The sequence below is a fragment of the Lepidochelys kempii genome, chromosome 13 (genome assembly GCF_965140285.1).
Source record: "Lepidochelys kempii isolate rLepKem1 chromosome 13, rLepKem1.hap1, whole genome shotgun sequence".
Lineage (NCBI taxonomy): Eukaryota > Metazoa > Chordata > Testudines > Cheloniidae > Lepidochelys > Lepidochelys kempii.
The window spans coordinates 21,331,169-21,348,133 of NC_136392.1; the positions used below are offsets into that span (position 1 = coordinate 21,331,169).

General features: G+C 48.2%; 1 protein-coding gene across 4 annotated transcripts in view; it reads right to left on the reverse strand.

The window, feature by feature from the left end:
- PLCG1 (phospholipase C gamma 1) overlaps window positions 1-16,671 on the reverse strand; it is a 94,757-nt gene extending 78,086 nt beyond the window's left edge. For all 4 annotated transcript variants that reach the window (XM_073309730.2, XM_073309728.2, XM_073309729.2 and 1 more), the window contains exon 1: window positions 15,578-16,671. In XM_073309730.2, the coding sequence (XP_073165831.1) occupies window positions 15,578-15,779 (202 nt within the window). In that variant the 5' untranslated portion in view covers window positions 15,780-16,671. The remainder of the gene's footprint in view (window positions 1-15,577) is intronic.
- Window positions 16,672-16,965: the final 294 nt, after the last annotated feature.

The following is a 16,965-nucleotide window of genomic DNA, read 5'->3' on the forward strand; positions in this document are numbered from 1 at the left end:
CAGCTCAACAGAGACCCGGGAACTGATTAGCCCGGTCATTTCTAGGCTCTGGCGACACTAGGGGAAACACATCGTCGTTCTCCCCTAGTGCAGCTCTCCTGGGGTCAGCAACGGTGGAAGCTGCAGTGTAGAAAGGGCAGCGGCATTTTGACCACCCTGGCAGCTAGACTTGCACAGTTGGGCAACGAAGTGGTAAAAGCACCAGACAAGAGCCCCGTGTATGCTACAGCATTCATCGCTCCCGCTACTAGAGGGACTGCCCCAATTGTGAATGATGGGGCTAAATTTTGCCAGAGCCGACGTAGACCTGGAGACAGTCCCTCCGGACCAGGTTTAAGGCAATGCAGGGAGGCCTGCACTGGTACCTGCCATCCTGTGGCTGCACAGAGCACTTCAGTCCTCTGGGACTGTCCATCTGGCACCATAAATAAGCAGCACGGGCTTGATCCTGCTGCCACTCACGTCAGCAGTGAAAACTTTCCCTAACTTAAATGGAAGTGGGATCCAGCAGAAGTCCTGGGGCTGCTGGAAGGGTCGGCGAGCGGCCCAAGGTGAGCTCTTCCGCACTGTACTTGAAGCCTTCATCCTCGACCCCCTCCCTTCCTCCTTTCCCAGAAAGATCATCATTTTGGAGGGAAAAAAATAAAACCGAGGAAAAGCAGCAGCCAAGGATTTGTGAGTACCACAATCTCGCCACCCCTCCAGCAGCCCTGCGTCATTCTCCAGAGCAGATGGTGCGACGGTAACAAGATCGGAAAGGTCCTGCAGAGGACAAAGACTGATCAATAGAGTGACTCTGATGCAGCTCTTTATCTCAGCATTCAAGGGGGTTGGGACTGAGGGGCAGCGGGGTGGGGAGGGAAAAGAAACCGAAGCACCAGGTTTGATTCCAGGAACTGACACCAAGGAGCAGCACCGCTCTCTCCAGAGCCCAGGAAACCAGACTGCAGACAGTAACACCTTCACATAGCTAGAGGCCCGCGGTCCACTAGCAACACAGCACTTGGCATTAACGGGATGGGGATGGGGCTGTACAATTCAACAACTGGGAGAAGAGACATCGGGAGCATGCCAGCTATGCCTCTGCGGAAATACTCTGGGGCTGGTCGAAGGCGTGGGAGAGGCGTCAACACTGGGACCATGGTGATACTAATTAGGAAGTCATGACAGCAGCTCCAGGCATCAGTGCCTTTAAAAGCAGCTCGGATAGGATTTTGGTTCATCGTTTTGTTTTGGGTTTTTTTGGGTGGAGGGATTAATTTAGTGCAGAAAGAGATAGCCCGGGAGAATGAATCCGTCTGTCCCCAGAGCAGGTACTGCAAGGGGAGAGGCAGGGCAAGACGTTGAACACGATGCAGGAAGACGATCGGTGATAAGGAAGAAAAGCGAGAAGTCAGGAAAGGAAAAACAGTCCAATGAGTGGGGGAAAGGACAGTAAGTAAAGAACAGGAATAAATTCTGACACTTAACGGGCATCTTGCCAAGCCATGGACAGCAACTGAGCAAACTCCAACACTCCTGACGCTTTGGGATCAGAAGCGGCTCAGGGACAGGTGTAGGGCCTGAAACTACTTTTAAATTCTTGTTTTGAGACCAACTGGATTTTGAGCTCGCCAGGCCCCTCTGCGTGACTTAGCTAGGTCACGCAGCAAGTCAGGGTCCTGACTCCCAGCCCCTGCCCCTGCGACCAGGGCTTCTCAAACTGCCAGGTCGCACCAACAGGAGTTTCTGGGTTTGTCCCCTCACTCTTGCTCTCTCTCTCGCCTGATACCTCCTCACCCCCACCCTCTGCCCTGATCCCCCACCTCACCGCACCCTCGGCCGCACAATGCTCAGTTGTAGTCAAAGGGAAGGGAAGCGGCGCTCCAAAAGGCAGAGCAGCCCCTCAATGTGGCACTGTCCCCAGAGCCACGGGCTAGGCAGGGAGGCGTTTGTGGGTGCTACGCTCCCCTTAATACTCCAGCCAACATCTCACCCTCCAAAACCACCAACAGTGTCATACTTCCTTATCAAAACCCCAATCCTTGCTCGACACAGAGGGTTGTGAAATCGGGGTGGGTTACAATAAGAACCCAGGGTGTTTTCTAAATTGCAGGTGGACAAGGTTTGAGAACCACCGATCTAGCCTACAAAGGCATGAGAATCAATACAATGAACGATGCTGAGATTTTAGAGCAAGCCTGTGAAACAGATATTGGCTGAAAAAACAATTTAGAGGCGAGTTCTGCCCTCAGACGCACAAGCGCAGCAGCCACTAAGATCCGAGGGCAGAATGTGAACCTTTGATCCATTATGAAAAAAGAAAAGGAGGACTTGTGGCACCTTAGAGACTAACCGATTTATTAGAGCATAAGCTTTCGTGAGCTACAGCTCACATCAGAAGTGAGCTGTAGCTCACGAAAGCTCATGCTCTAATAAATTGGTTAGTCTCTAAGGTGCCACAAGTCCTCCTTTTCTTTTTGCGAATACAGACTAACACGGCTGTTACTCTGAAACCTTTGATCCATTATGTCCTTGAAGTAACTGAAGCTTCTCACAGATACCGTGGCACCTGTCCTGAGCTAGTGCCCTAGCACCGCCCAAACAAAGCCTCCCCTCATCCTCGTGAGGTAGTAATGTCCTGTCCACTTTAAAGGGGGGGAACCAGGCACAGAGAAAGTTGCGTGACTTGCTCAAGGTCATAGACCAAGGCGGAGGCCAGCTCAGAAACACAGCAACAGTACGAAACAGGAGAGGAGCAATTATAAGTAGATACAACACAAACAAGTGACCTAGTAAATGCCGAGATTTTAAGATTCACTGATAAACTGATACTAGATATTGCCTAAGGAAAACAAAGGACAAGGGCACAGAAGTGGGGGAAGAGGAAGAACATGACAACCACACGCATGGCTTTTGATCATCACCCGGCACCTCACCCAGCATGTAAACAGGAAAAAGCCACTCAAACAACGGCCTCTAACCAGTATCTCCCCATTGAGATCAGAGTGACCCAGCAATCTGCCTTGATGTCTTGCCAATCCCAGACCAAGAGAAATCCTTTCAGGGAGGAGAAGTGCAGGGAAATTAAATAGCCTTTAACAGGAACCAAACCTGCTAGCATCAGCTTGGAAATCAAGACGTGTTGACGAGCAGAGACCAGGGAAGGGGACTGATGAAGACAGCTTGGTCTCTGCACAGCCTGGACATGAAGTGGGGGAGGTATGTGACACAGCTGGGTGTTTAACATTTTATCCCTCCCAGTGGGAGAATATTGATTTCCTTTAATGGAACTGAAGCGACCACGAATCTGAAGGGTCCACTTTAAGATGCAACTAACTGTGCCCTTTAATTTAGGCCAAGGAGATTATGGTACAGCCGGGCTGGTCAGCTTCTATTTTTAAGCCAAAGCAGACTTTTGCAGTAGTTGGTTCCTTTCTGCCCTTACACAAATAGATGCTCTGCTGAAACAGAGTGCTAAGCAATTTCTCCCTCAAATCCCTGCAAACAGGACCCAAGTTACCTCTTTCCAGCCTCTGACAGCCACAGCTCAAACCCTGTTCAGACCACAACTGAAGATGCATCTCTAAACCGAGCCCCTAGTGGACACAGAGGCACAGAAGTCACCACAGATTCTAGCACAACTGATATTCTTAGCACAGGCCTACGACTGGACTGTAAGGGGTGATGCAGGTCAGGACTGCAGAGGCCACTGACAGAGCTGGGAACGGGGTGGTACTGGATTATAAATGGGGCTGCAGCAGGTCAGGACCCAGGTGCAATGGCAGGTTGTGCTCCTCCCACAACAGACTCTCCTTGCCTAAGAACACTTTATCTGCATCTTCCTTGTGCTCTATCTGCATCAGCCTTGTGAGGCTGGCAGCGAGACAAGTACAGCTGTTGCAGTGGATGGAGACACGGTCGCAAACACAACGGGTTCCTCGCCCTGCTGATGGCTTTGAAGCTCAGGACCAAGGCTTAAACTGGAACAGCAGCGGGCTGGGAGCCAGAGGAGGGATGGGGACATGGGGGTGACGTGTTTGGGGAGGCTCTGCCCACCGAGGAGGTAGCGTTTGTACGTTCTGCGGATAACTAGATATCTGTCTGCCTGTGTGTGAGGGACAGTCCAGACAGCTGTGGGGCGAGACTGAGAGGCACTGGCAGAGCCTTGATTAACGAGGGTCCTCCCAAGTCCCCACACAGCACCAAAAATCACTTTAAAAAACTGAACCTATTATTAAACAGAAGCGTGTCTGGTGTGCAGTGGTGGGGGAGGTATGAGCAAACCACATTTAAGCCATTTCCTGCCCCCACTTCTCCGGGGAAATGTTGTTCACCGAGGCCCCAGTTTTGCCAGCCAGCTCTATCTGAACACAACGTTGTGGCTGCACAAACCCAGTTGCAGGCTTGGACAATAAACTCTGTGGAGCAGAGAGGTGTGTCTTTTTACCTGTTATGTGCCAAGCACATTGGGGGGGAGGAAGGGGCTTCATTTAATGAAGTGATAATTGCACCCACAAAAACCTCATCACTGAGCTAGAGAAAAACTAGGGCCTGTTTCAATGTGGGGAAGTTCTACACAAATCTCAGTTCACTTGAAAGACTCATCCATGTCTTCTCTGAAGGTCTGCCAACCACACATTTACCAGATACGGAGGTTGAGAAGCAATTTATATCCACTGTGGACTTTTCCTTTTCACAAATAAGACTGTTTATTAAGACAACGGGCCATATATTTTTGCACAGCTATGTTGACTTTGGCAGAGCTGTGCCAGTTTACATCAGCCGAGAATCTGACCCTCGGACCTTTTCAGGAGCGGATCTCTCTCTGCAAAGCCACCTCGCACTATGGACTGATCAGTTCGGTCCTCTGGAATTCTGCCAATGGAACGCTCCTATTTTGACGCACTGCATGTGCTAAATAGCAGGACAAAATGTTGCAAAGTTGGCACTCCAGATCTCTAGAGCCACTTCGAGGGACAGAAGGAGAGAGAGAAAACACATCCTGATGCAGTTCAGCCACCGGCACCTCAGCTATACAAATAAGGAATGCAAGGAAGACTGAGTTCCCACTTAGAGCGGGCCAGAAAATGTTTTTTTCCCCTGCAGAAAGTTGCTAATTTTTGGTGACACCCTAAAGACAACATTTGCAACAAAATCTTGAAGCTTTCTGCAGAAACAAATGCTTGTCCCGGAAAAATTCATTTAATCAAAAACCCAATTTTCCATCAAAAAAAGTTTGGATCGAAAATGATTGACCAGCCCTACTTATACTTTTTTTCAGAATGGCCAATCCCCCTGCACCTCTCTCAGAGGCCTCTATCCTTTGCATAGCTAGTCAGCACAGCAGCGCTCCTGCTCCACTTGCCAATTCATCTGTGGGCAACATGTTCATGGAACAGAATCAGGGAAGCAACAGAGGAAACTATGAGATCTTCGCCTTCACTTGCATGCAATGCAGGACACAGACACGAGATAAAGAACGTTTTAGATATTAAACTGGTACTACACGTGATCCTAGCCAAAAGGTTGAGAAAGTGATAACAGACATCCCAAACACAGAGAGATGTGCTAAGAAGATTGACTCATGCACATCTGCGTGGAGGTCTTCGATGGCCACAGGGTTTTGAGAGTATTTTTCATTTGCCAGTACAAATCATGCTGCGTGAGAGTCTGTGCATGTGCGACTTCTCCTCCTCGCCCCCCCAACACATTCTCTTTTTCCCTGTCCTCCTCCAGAAAGTCACGAACACTCGACACACACACTGGCATGATCAGGTTTTTACTTAATAAACAAAAGCTTCCCCCTAAACGTTCCAAGCTTGTTTTAGGGAGAGATGTTCAAAAGCACTGAAAGGACTGAGGAGCACGAGCCCTGCTGACTTCCAATAGGACTTGTACTCCTGAATCTCATGGGTCCTTTGGAAAAATCCTCCCCCCGACAAGACACAATCTCAGGATGCTGCTTCCCTTCGGTTTGATAACAGGGTTTGGTCAACTCATTTACATGCGGATGCTTTCTGCTGCAGCAAAATGAGAGCCAGACACCTTCTCCAACAGACATGACAGGCTCCCATGGGTCTCCCCCCAGTTTGACCTTTGCAACAGGTCCTGCCTTACTTTCTAAAGAGCTAAGATGTGAAAACTTAGTGTGACAAGTGCACTAAGCCTATGTCCTACAGGCAACCCCGCTGTCCCACGTGAGCGCTTTATTGCATCCCCAGGGACTCCAGTGCAGCTTTATTTGACCTGTAATTAAATCCAGACTTCTGCAAGGAGATGGTTTGTGATGCTCCCTTTGACTGACGGGCTTCACTGCATCCTGAGTTTGTTACCACACAGTTTGGGGAATGGCAACAGCCACGTATCATCAGATTATTCATCTGGCAGGCAGGTTTCTGGCTCCCTTCAGCAATGTTTTATGGACCGGATGATACAGGCACCAGGATTTCTAATGCCCCAGTTTTAGCCTAAGTGATGTCTTGCTTTGCCACAGAGAGATCCAGTTACATGCTCACATCGATCATCTGCAACCCAGGCTGCTAACAATGTTTTCAGCGTGCTTTGAAAAAAATCCCACGTGGCCGCTAGCAATCGCCATGCAGCTCGTGATCACAGTGCTGCTAGCTAACGGGTGCCAGGAGCACACAGAGTGGCTTGGAGAGGAGGGGAAAAACATAGCACCTGTTCAATGGCACACAGCAACCCTAAGCAAATGGAGAGAAAGAAGAATGCCAATGGAAATTCCATGAGCGCATCCACAGGAAACCATCAATGTCCAGGACATTAACTGCCAACCTGGAGTTTGGCCAGAACATACCTGCTCTGCCAATGAGATCTTTAACAACCACAAGTGGTCAGGACCTCAGGTTTTACATCTCAGCTGAAAGATGGCACCTGTGACACAATGCCACACCAGTCTGGTGCTGGGGCTGTGGATCGGAGAGAAGAGGGCTACTTGGCTTCCAGTTGCGAATTAGCAGGCACTAACCTATCCAGATCCTGCTTAGCATGGACAGACACGACTGTAGCACAAAGTAGCACAGCTGAGAACAAAACCCATGTGGCCAAAGCAGAGATTTATTTTTTTTTAATTCCATTTTATGTTGTTTGATATAGTTTCTCTCTGGTGTAGAGAAAAGATTCAGTCTCTCTCTTACTGGCGACTCCAGGAGACCCCAAAGGATACAGCAGCCGCATAAAGGATTTCCCCTCCACCCCACCAAGTCTCCCTGCCCAATGGTGTGTTTCATTCTGTAAAACGGTCATATCGTCTGTTTCACCCAGGGCAAGGAATGCGCTGCAGCAATCGGCATGAACTGGAATACTTCTGTGGAGTCCCAAGAACCCTCTCTCTTCCCCTCAACCGCAAAGCTCTTGTTCCTAGAATTTTGGAGATTCCATTAGTTCCAAGCAGCTTTGAGAACAGACCATTGGCCACGTTTTTTCTATCATATTCGGTACTCTGGGTTCCAGATCTCTGCCACAGACTTGAGGAGGACAAGTCACTCCTCACTACGTCCATCTCCCAGCTGAAAAATACCAATGAGGCTTTTTTATCTGCCTTTGGGGGGGGTTAAGTAATATAAGGAAGAATACCACTAGGCACATGGCATTAGTATACTCTGTCCTTCGCCCTGAGGTTCTCAAAGCACTTCAGAGTTATTCGGTAACCACGCCAGTCTGTTGGCACAGATAGAGAGTTACTGTTCCCATTCTACAGATGAAGAAGCTAAGGCACAAAGCAGTGAAGAGGTCACGCAGTGACTCAGATGACTGGTGCAGGGATCCAAGACTGTTTAAGGCTGTAAAAACTAAACCTACTGCAAAACTCCCGACCGAAACATAAGCTACTAAAACAATCAATGCAAAAGAGAGAGAGAGAGAGGCAGGCCAGCATTTCAAACCCAGTTCATTCAGGTTACATTTACTACCACGTTCACGTATCCGACAGGCAAGACTGCAAGTTTCCACACGGCAGAATTGAACAAACATAAATCTTATTTGCATCAGCCCTGGAAAACTGGAAGTAAAGTGACAGGGACCGCACAGCTAATAAGACTTTGATCCCCGCCGCATGGGGCCCACTGCAACCCTTCTCAGCCAGCAGGGCTTAGAAATTAAAACTGGCGCTTTACAACTCAATCACCCAGGAGCCAGGGACGAGACCAACAGAACAGGCATGCAGTGGGCAGAGCAACGGTGCTGGTTGCACACGTAACACAGGTCTCTCTCTTCCCTGAAAGGCAACCCGCAGAAGGAAAGCCTGCGTCCCTTCTTGGCCTCTCTAGGGTATCTAGAGAAGGCCTGAAAGATGGACGGGAGGGAGGTTGTTTTTGAAGGGCTTTTCGAAAACAAGTCTTGTCTAGCCTGTTCTTCCCGAAAGACTTGATGGAGGACAAGAAAAAGTAGCAGGATGAGGACACAGCAGACAAGCAAGCGGAATCTGACTGAGAGGGGAAGTAGCTTTTAATCAGACCGTTTCCATGTTGTTGTTTTTTTTTCTTTTGAGGAGACGAGAGTTCTTTGCTCACCCACATTTAAACACAAACACCTCACTAAGCGGTAAGGAGAAAAGATCTGTTCGGTAAAGATGGAAATACCGCTCTCACCCCTTCAAATAATATCAGAGACCTCCAGCAAAACCAGGGGTGACCAGATCATTTACACTCGACACTTAAGGTAAAAAGACAGGCAGAACCTCCCGCCACCAAAAAAAACCAAACTTTTTTTTGTGAGCCTTCGTTACCCACCACAAACAAAGCAGCACCTTGTCACCTTTGCCATCTGACAAATAGCTGGTAGCAGCTTCATGAACCGCATGGGATAAGATACATGTTGCACAAACAGCAAAGTGGAGCATCTGTACAGAGAAGGGAGGTGGTTTATATTTCTCACTCTGGAGGAGCCATTGTTGAGTTGAGGCTGGGTTCTGTTTACAGTGGGCGAGGTTAATACCAAGACTCGCTGTTTAACAGTGCTCTGAAATCTACATTTTTTCTCAGATTGTCTCAAAAATTGCTATTCTTCATGGGGATCCAAGGTAGGGTGAGTGGTCTAAATCTGGATTTGTTTGAGCAAGGGGCTCCTGATATATAGGCCCCCTAAAAGTCACATTATTTCAAAAATGTATATAGTTCTTGTAATGTTTTGCACACAGCTGGGGCTCAGACTATGACACTGATCCTCCCCAAACTGATATGACCCACTTGGGACTAGTCTCATTACACTTAAAGCAGGAGATCATCCTGTTTCTTTTACAGAAAAATAAATTTATCTGCTCCAAATTCAGCTGAATCTCGGAACAAACCTTGAATTTTCCAAGGAGTTTCACGACAAACTCATTGATTAAAAAATGGCCAAAAAAATTAAAGTTTCACATTCCAAGTTATGATTTTGGAGCCCCTACAGATTAAAAAGTTACAAATGGCAGCTAGCTAAAAACATGCACTTGGTGGGAGTAATGTGGGGTCTGCATTGATTAACACAAAGAATGAAGAAGTAAGAGTTCTTCATCGTAACAGACAGCCTTATACACCACGATGGGCTGACAACCATTTTTTTTATGACCAGCTCTATTAGGAAGTATCAAGGGCTGATCTATCATAGACCATGATCTCTGAGAGGCTGTGGAGGAGTTTGTCCTGGATTGAATGAACAATTTCATAATTACCAGGATCTTGTGTGAAGTTGCTCATCGAGAACGCAGTGTTTGGTAATGACTAGAGCTAGCTGAGTTATTTTAGCTGAAAAAAATATTTATTGATAAATGGCCTGTTTGCAGAATCTCTCATTTTTGGAAAGGGGAGCCACCATTTTGCAAATTAAAAGGTTTTTTGTTTGAGAAGTTTGATCCAGCTCCTGTCAGTGGATTCTGACCTTCATCAAGAGGGGCAGCTCTCTGGAGCTAACTGAACGGTTAACAGCAGGATCAGCAATGGCTCCTCCCACACAGAAAAGATTCTTCCTCAGAGCCCAGCTGGTTGAAAATCCTTTTCTGCCTGAAAGAAACTGTTTCTTTGTCAGAGAGGTTAACTAAACAAAGCCCACACCTGGGCAATTAACACCACCAAAACTGAGGGTCAGTTAAGGTTGCTCTTTATGTAATATATCTAACGCAAAACCTACAAAGCAAGGAAATGAAGAGTTTTGGGTACCAGCAATACGTATCCTCTACTCCCCATCCAGACATCCACCTCTCCATTAGCACAGTAGCCTTAACTCTGCCCCCACAGGACTCCAGCCTCCCTGCACGCCCTTCCCCAAACCTCCCGTATGTAGTTTCACAGGACTGTGCAAAAGGTGGCATGTGGGGAAGTCCAGTCTGTCCATGGTGGAGGCAAGCAGATGGAATTTGGGGAAGAGGGTGCTGACAGGCTGCATCCGCGGCTGTAGTGCATTCTTAGCCTTGGGTCAGCCACAGACATGCGGAGTTCTCCACTCCAGCCTTTACAAACAGGTTAGCTGTCTCCAGTTAATTGGCAATCAAATCCAGACTACATTTAGGCACCTGAGTAAGAGTGCTGAGCACCTTTGAAAGTCAGGCCACTTTTACATACATGACTAAATAGGGATTTATGAGCCTAACTCCAGGCACCACGTTTAAGAGAGTTGGCCTGCTAGCTCAGGTTCACATAGCGCCATTCGCCTCAGAATACCTGAAAGCACACTCAGGCCCTGTTCTTGTGACATACTGAGAACACACTGCACCCATAAGTACGCTCAATGCCGCACAGGACTGGGCCCTAAAAGAGCACTTCAACCAGGAGGGAAATGCCGCCACCTCTACAGTGGAACAAAACTAAGAGAGTGTCACAACTCTGCAGAGCTCAGGGCAGAACAGGAATAGTGACAAACACAACTACCAGAGAAGCTTGGGGAGGCAGAATGTAACCCAGCTGGTACTAGGGGAGGACCCCAGAGCTAAGAGTGCTACATATGTGAATGACCACCAATGGTCAGGCCCTTTCTTCAGCCAAAGGTGCAAGGCCCGCTCCTGACTGGAGGTCATGGCCTCAAAGTCAGCTGCTGAGCCAGCCGGAAAGACGAGCAAGCTGCTAAAACTGCCACCCCTGGAAAGCCTTACACAGCAGCCTGGTGTGAGAGAATGGGACCTGAGCAAAAGCACAATACAGCTGTGCTATTTGCACCACTCCCATCCGTGCTGAGTTCCCAGCACCGTTACGAGCCCCCACTTTCCTACAAGTCATTTGTCTGTTACCCACCCCAGCTTGGTTCCTGGGAAAGTGTGTGTGGGGAGGGGTTTCCCAGCTTTACCTATCAAACTCAAATGTCTACAGGGAAAGGAATTAAGGCCTTCCACATTTCAGGCACCTAATTCTATATTTAGGTGCCTAAATGTAAGTGCCCTGAATCTCAGAGGCCACTGAATGCAATGGGAGCTACAGGTGCTTAGCCACTCTGAAAAAAAAAATTCTTTCTTTCCCAAAGGAGCGGAAGGAAATTTGTTATCGAACAGCAAATGGTCTAGCTTGGACCCCAATCCTTCAAAGACTTATTGTGCCCCTGCTTAAATTCATACATGAATAGTCTCTTCAAAGTCAATGGCATTACTTCTATGTAGGCGTTTAATCAAGTGCCCACATCTTTGCAAGACTGGGGCCTCAAAAATCTGAAAAATCCTGGAAACTTTAACATACTCTAGATCTTGAAACTCTAGATAACATATTGTCATTAGAAGGGGAAGAATTCTCATGGACAGTCAGTCCCTCACTGTTTTACCTACTTGCTTAAAGCAAACAAACCTGTCTACTGGACCAAGGCAATAAAATAAAAATTCATTGGACACAGTTAAGGAAAAATGTAACATAGTGTTAAAGTCAACAGGAGATGTGCACCTAACTCCCTTGGGCCCCTTTGCAAATTCCAGCGTGAAATTAGGTAAGGATCCCCAGCACTGTGACTGTGCACTACAGAAAGCCTGGCATATTCCACCCCAGAGAAGCTGCATTTCTGCGGCGAGTCCAGCGATCCCTGGACATGCAGAGTCTGTAAGTCCTCTTGTGATGCACCAGATGGAAGATGCTATTGAAACAAGACATCATCTGGCTCTCTTTTACAATTGCTTCAGCCGCCTGAACTATCTCTGCACAGAACTGAACAACTCAGCCCTTTTCAGTCAGGAACCTGTCATGTCTATTTCCGCCTAACACTTCCCTTTCTAGTCTTCTCTCTGAAGTGGGAAATCACATCCCACCATCAGCTCTAACTGTTGCAGTTAAACTGTACCCTCCCTCATCTCTATTAACCAACCTTACCCCCAACATTTATTATTTGTATTGCAGTAGGAGCCCCAGTCATTGATCAGGACCCCACTGTGCTAGGTGCTGTACAGAGAAAGGAAAAAAAAAAAAAAGACAGTCCCTGCCCCAAAGAGCTCACAGTCTAAGTGTGAGATAAGAGACAACATATGGATACCGACAGGTGCGGGTACGAGGAAAGGATGAGCCAATACTGGTCAGCATGACAGGCAGGGGTCTCAGCACACCAGCAGCCCAAAGAGCTTGTAGGCATCACGGCAAAGGGGATTTTTGAGGAGGGATGTGAGGGGGGATAATGAGGGAGCTCTGCAACGTTTATGGAGAGCACCTCCCAAGTGCATGGGGCAGCACAGGAGAAAGCGCGCAGGTGCCTGTTTGCAAGTATAACTGGAGGCTGGCAGCGTGGGCCAAGCACCACCAACTCGAAAGGGAACGAGGGACGATAGGTACGGTGGGGATAGGCCGTGAAGGGCCTCGAAAGTGAAGAGCAGCAGATTATGTTGGATGTGACAAAGAAGGGGAATCAGGGGATGTACCTATTGCCCAACTCCCTTTATTGTGCTAATACATCTTAACATGCTGCCCTCCCTGTTACAGAGCCAACGTGTTGCTTAGATTTCACTTACACCCCTAACGCTTCTGGCGAGGAGAGGCCGCAGGGCTCCAGCCCTCCAGAGACTCGTCTCCTTTCATAAGGCATTAGCCTAACAAACGGGAACAGGCGCTGCTTGCCCTCCCTTGGTCCTGCAGGAAAAGCAGCTCCACTGAAGACTCCTGTGGCAATATTAAATGTTTCAAACCTCTGTGTTTTGGGCATCAAGACAGAATCACAATAAGCTGCGAGGAGGAACTGTGATCTAGTGGCTAACACATGCACTTGGGACAACCCTTGGGTCTGTCACAGACTCATTGTACAAGTTAGTCATGACGCTCGATGCATCATCGGAAGGCGCTAATATATAGGGTGACAAGGGCAATATAAGAATCTGTGTAAAACAGACCAGACCTTGCGTAAGTCACTGTGCGTGTTTCAGTCCCTGTTTCCTCTTGCAAAATAGGGATAATATTTACTCGCCTCACGTGGGGTTATAGGACTTAATTAAAAAGGGCCCCGAGCAACTTGGAAAGAAGTTAAAAGTAGTTTCCGGTTTGACCCCAATACCTGAGCCCCCTACTAGTCTTTGTGGGTTTACGTGCACTATTTCCTATGCTTTTCTCATTCTTGTCCTTGTGTTAAAGAGCCACATCAAACGCCAAGGAAAACTGACTAAGGTCCTGAACCAGCAAACAGGTCTGCTTATGGGTCTGCCTACACAAAGCAGCTTGCAAGATCAGGACCAAACCCTGAGGCCCACTACACACAAAGTGTTGTCAAATGCACAAAGGAAACAAATGGAAAAAAGGAAGTGTTCTTCTCTCATGCCTCAGGTCCTACATGTAAAAACAGAAGAGGGGTTTAAACTATTGGGTTGCCTTCTGTAAAGATGTTTTACAGAGCTTAGCTATCCTCAGATATAGAGGTGCTGTTAGTAAATATTTCATGGGGGAGGGGGTTTGTCACAGACTCCAACCTTATCCTAACTTTTTGCAGTCATTTACCAAGATGAAAGTCAAATAAATATCCAGCATTCTAGAGTGCTATTTAGTGTCTGATTTTTATGGCACCCATCTAAAGACTAACATACACCACTCTTTACTTATGAGCCATGCAAACTGATCAAATAGCAGGTGGTTAGCTTGCAGACAGAATTGTCTCAAGGAAGCAGAAACCAGATACCTTATCAATTATCACGCTGTTTCACGAAGGAGACAGGAGAGAGCCACTCTCCTTTAGAATTCAATATTGATGCCCAGTTCGTACTACAAACATTGCAAAGACAGATACAAAGGATGCAGCCGTGACTTTAGACCTAGCCTACAGGCACCGTTCTTACTGGAACCAACTTCATACCAGACTACAGCCCCTACAAGCTAATGCACATCAGAGCACTAGCCATATAATATTACTGGCTATAATTATATTAGTATGTCACAGTTTAGTTAGCACAGTTTACAAGAGGATTAGAACTCATCAATCCACCACCCAGCTGTGACAACATCTGCTTATGTGCCTGCAAGAGAGAGAGAAACTGGTCACTCAATAGCTTATTTGACAAGACAAGCTTTCTTGTTTTGCAGATTGTTATCAAGCTCAAGGAAAATGAAAAGCAGCAGAAGAGTCACTACCCACAACGTTAATTTCTTCACCCCTATTTGGCACTGAAATCTCTCTCTCCAGCCCTCCATTGCTTCAGGTCTGACCTCACTGTAGTGATCAAAATCAGGGCTGGACCTACCAACTCTGTCCACAACTTTAAATACCAGAGTAAACAAAGCAGCCAACTAATTAATGGCTTTAAGATAAAAATTCGGTCTACAGACAGTTAAGAGTCATTTAAGTGGCTAGACTGCTGTCCTCGTAAGCAGGCACTGATAACAAAAGGAGTGTGTATGTACATGGAGTGTGATTCCCACACAACTAACACACAAATCAAAGATGGTAGGGGGGGGGGGGATCCAACTTGATAAAAGTGGGTCAGGAGGTTAAATAACCCAATTTAGCTCCAAAGACTTCAGACTTTTTGGATCATTTGCTCTCGCAAGTAAAACACAAAAATTTAAACTTCACTTTAATCCCCCCTTCCCCCCCACAAACATTCAGGTACTCGGACCATGAGAACTGAGATACACTACATTACAGCAGCAAGGATGGATTAACAATACGTTTAGTTTTGAATCCTGAGGAAACAGGAAATCTATTTTTCTCTTGCAGTTTGAAGTTTTAGGAGGTGGGGTGGCGGAGGGAGACAAAATAAAATGGGCCAAAACAGATGAATTACCAGATGATTAAGACAGATGTACTTCTTCCTCCGAGAGAAATAAGTGTTTATACTAAAACTGAATAAGTGTGATTCCGGATGGGCAAGAGGACCGAACCTGGAGCGAGGTAGAAATGTAGGTGGCAGTTTTAGATCCAGGTTTGGGTAGCATTACCACTTCCATACCAGTAGTGGAAACAGGAGAAAAACGGTCAGGCGATTTTTAAAATAAACTGGTTAGTTTATTGCCTTAGGGAAACTTCCACTGCTGCATCTGTTTTGCAGAGATCCTCGCTTAGCCAAAACACAGCCCGTCACAGGGCCAGCCTCACCTCCATGCACCACAAGACTGCCAATCCGTATTCATATTCGGATGTTTGGGGAATCAGAGGCAACAGTGGTCAGTGTTGTTTAAAAAAAGACAGACAGACAGACGGACAGAAAGACGAATCCACTTACTCGCTCCTTCTATTTTCTCCGACCCTCTGCTCCAAGTGATCTGCCTGGTTTCTAGCTTCACCTGGAAAGTTTTCCTCTCCGGCCTCTGCGATTTCTTAGAGTAAAACAAAGTCATCACGGTGCCAACTTCCAGGCTCCTGCAGAGGTGAACCACCTCCGCTTCGGTCTGGACGCAGGGTCCATTGGAAAAGCCAGACGCCATAGCGCCCCTCCGCCGCCTCCTTCCCCAAACGCGGCGAGATTTCCAAACACAAGGGATCTGCAGCTCACTTGTGGCGCTTGGAAGACTTGAAACACAAACAATCCAAGAAGCAGCTTCAGTTCATGGCTCGCCGGGCAAGAATCGCCCCTTCCTACGGGGGGGGGGGGGGAATGAGTGTTTATATGGGGGGGAGGGAGGCTAGAAGGGCAAAAGCACAAACCGATCGCTTGTTCCCCCAGCCCTCCGCTTTTCACTCCCCCCCAGGCAGCAGAAAATCGCCTCTCTCCCGGTTTGAATCATGCACCATTTTTTTCCTCCTTCCCGAGCGGAGCCCAAAGCGAAAGCAGCCAGACACAAAGCATTCCCGAAGAGCCTGGCTCCTCCAGCAAGACTGGGTTGCAAAGAGCGCGTGCGGGGGGGGGGAGGGGGGAAGGTTACTTTGTGGCCCGACTTGCCTTTTGTTCGGGGCCCCCGGTTACAGCCCGTCCCCCGCACGCCGCCACACACACGCACTGGCTTCCCACCCCCGCAGCTGGCGAGTCTCTCTCTGCATCGATCGGAGACGGATCAGATCTCCCGAGAGCTCAGCAAGAAATGGCTGAAAAATCCAGCTGCCTGCCTCAGTTTCACCCTCCAAGGCTCTTTTGTGTCAATTTCACCCACCAGCCGCAGCGGGGATTATTCCAGCCCCTCCAGCTCCAACACGTGCATTAGGAAAAGGACACCCCCCCACACACACAGAGCCGGGGGGCCTGAAATATGGGGCTCCCGGGGGGGCAGAGAGCAGATCAATGGCTGCGGGTTCGCGCTCCCGTTCCTTCCTGGCCTCGGGTTCTCCGCCCCTGGCTGGCTGCCTCCCTCCCTCCCGTGTAATGTGCCCCCCTTGGGGGAAGTGCCATGCGGCGAGTGAGCTGGGAGACGTGGTACACTCTTCCCCCTCAGCCCGTCCCCTCCCAGCCTTCGTGTAAAACAAAGCAGGGCAGAGAAGCCAGAGATCAGCCTCTTAAAGAGACACCAGACCCGTTCCCTCTGGAGCCCTAACCCCCTCCCCTCGGCACGCTGTTACCTTGCCTGGGGCGTGGGGTCTCTGCTTCGCTCAGGTCCACAGAGGGCCTCTTCTAGCAGGAAAGCCCTGGGTGGGTATCAATCATCTTCACACACAGCCACATGTGCCGGGGGCAGGGGG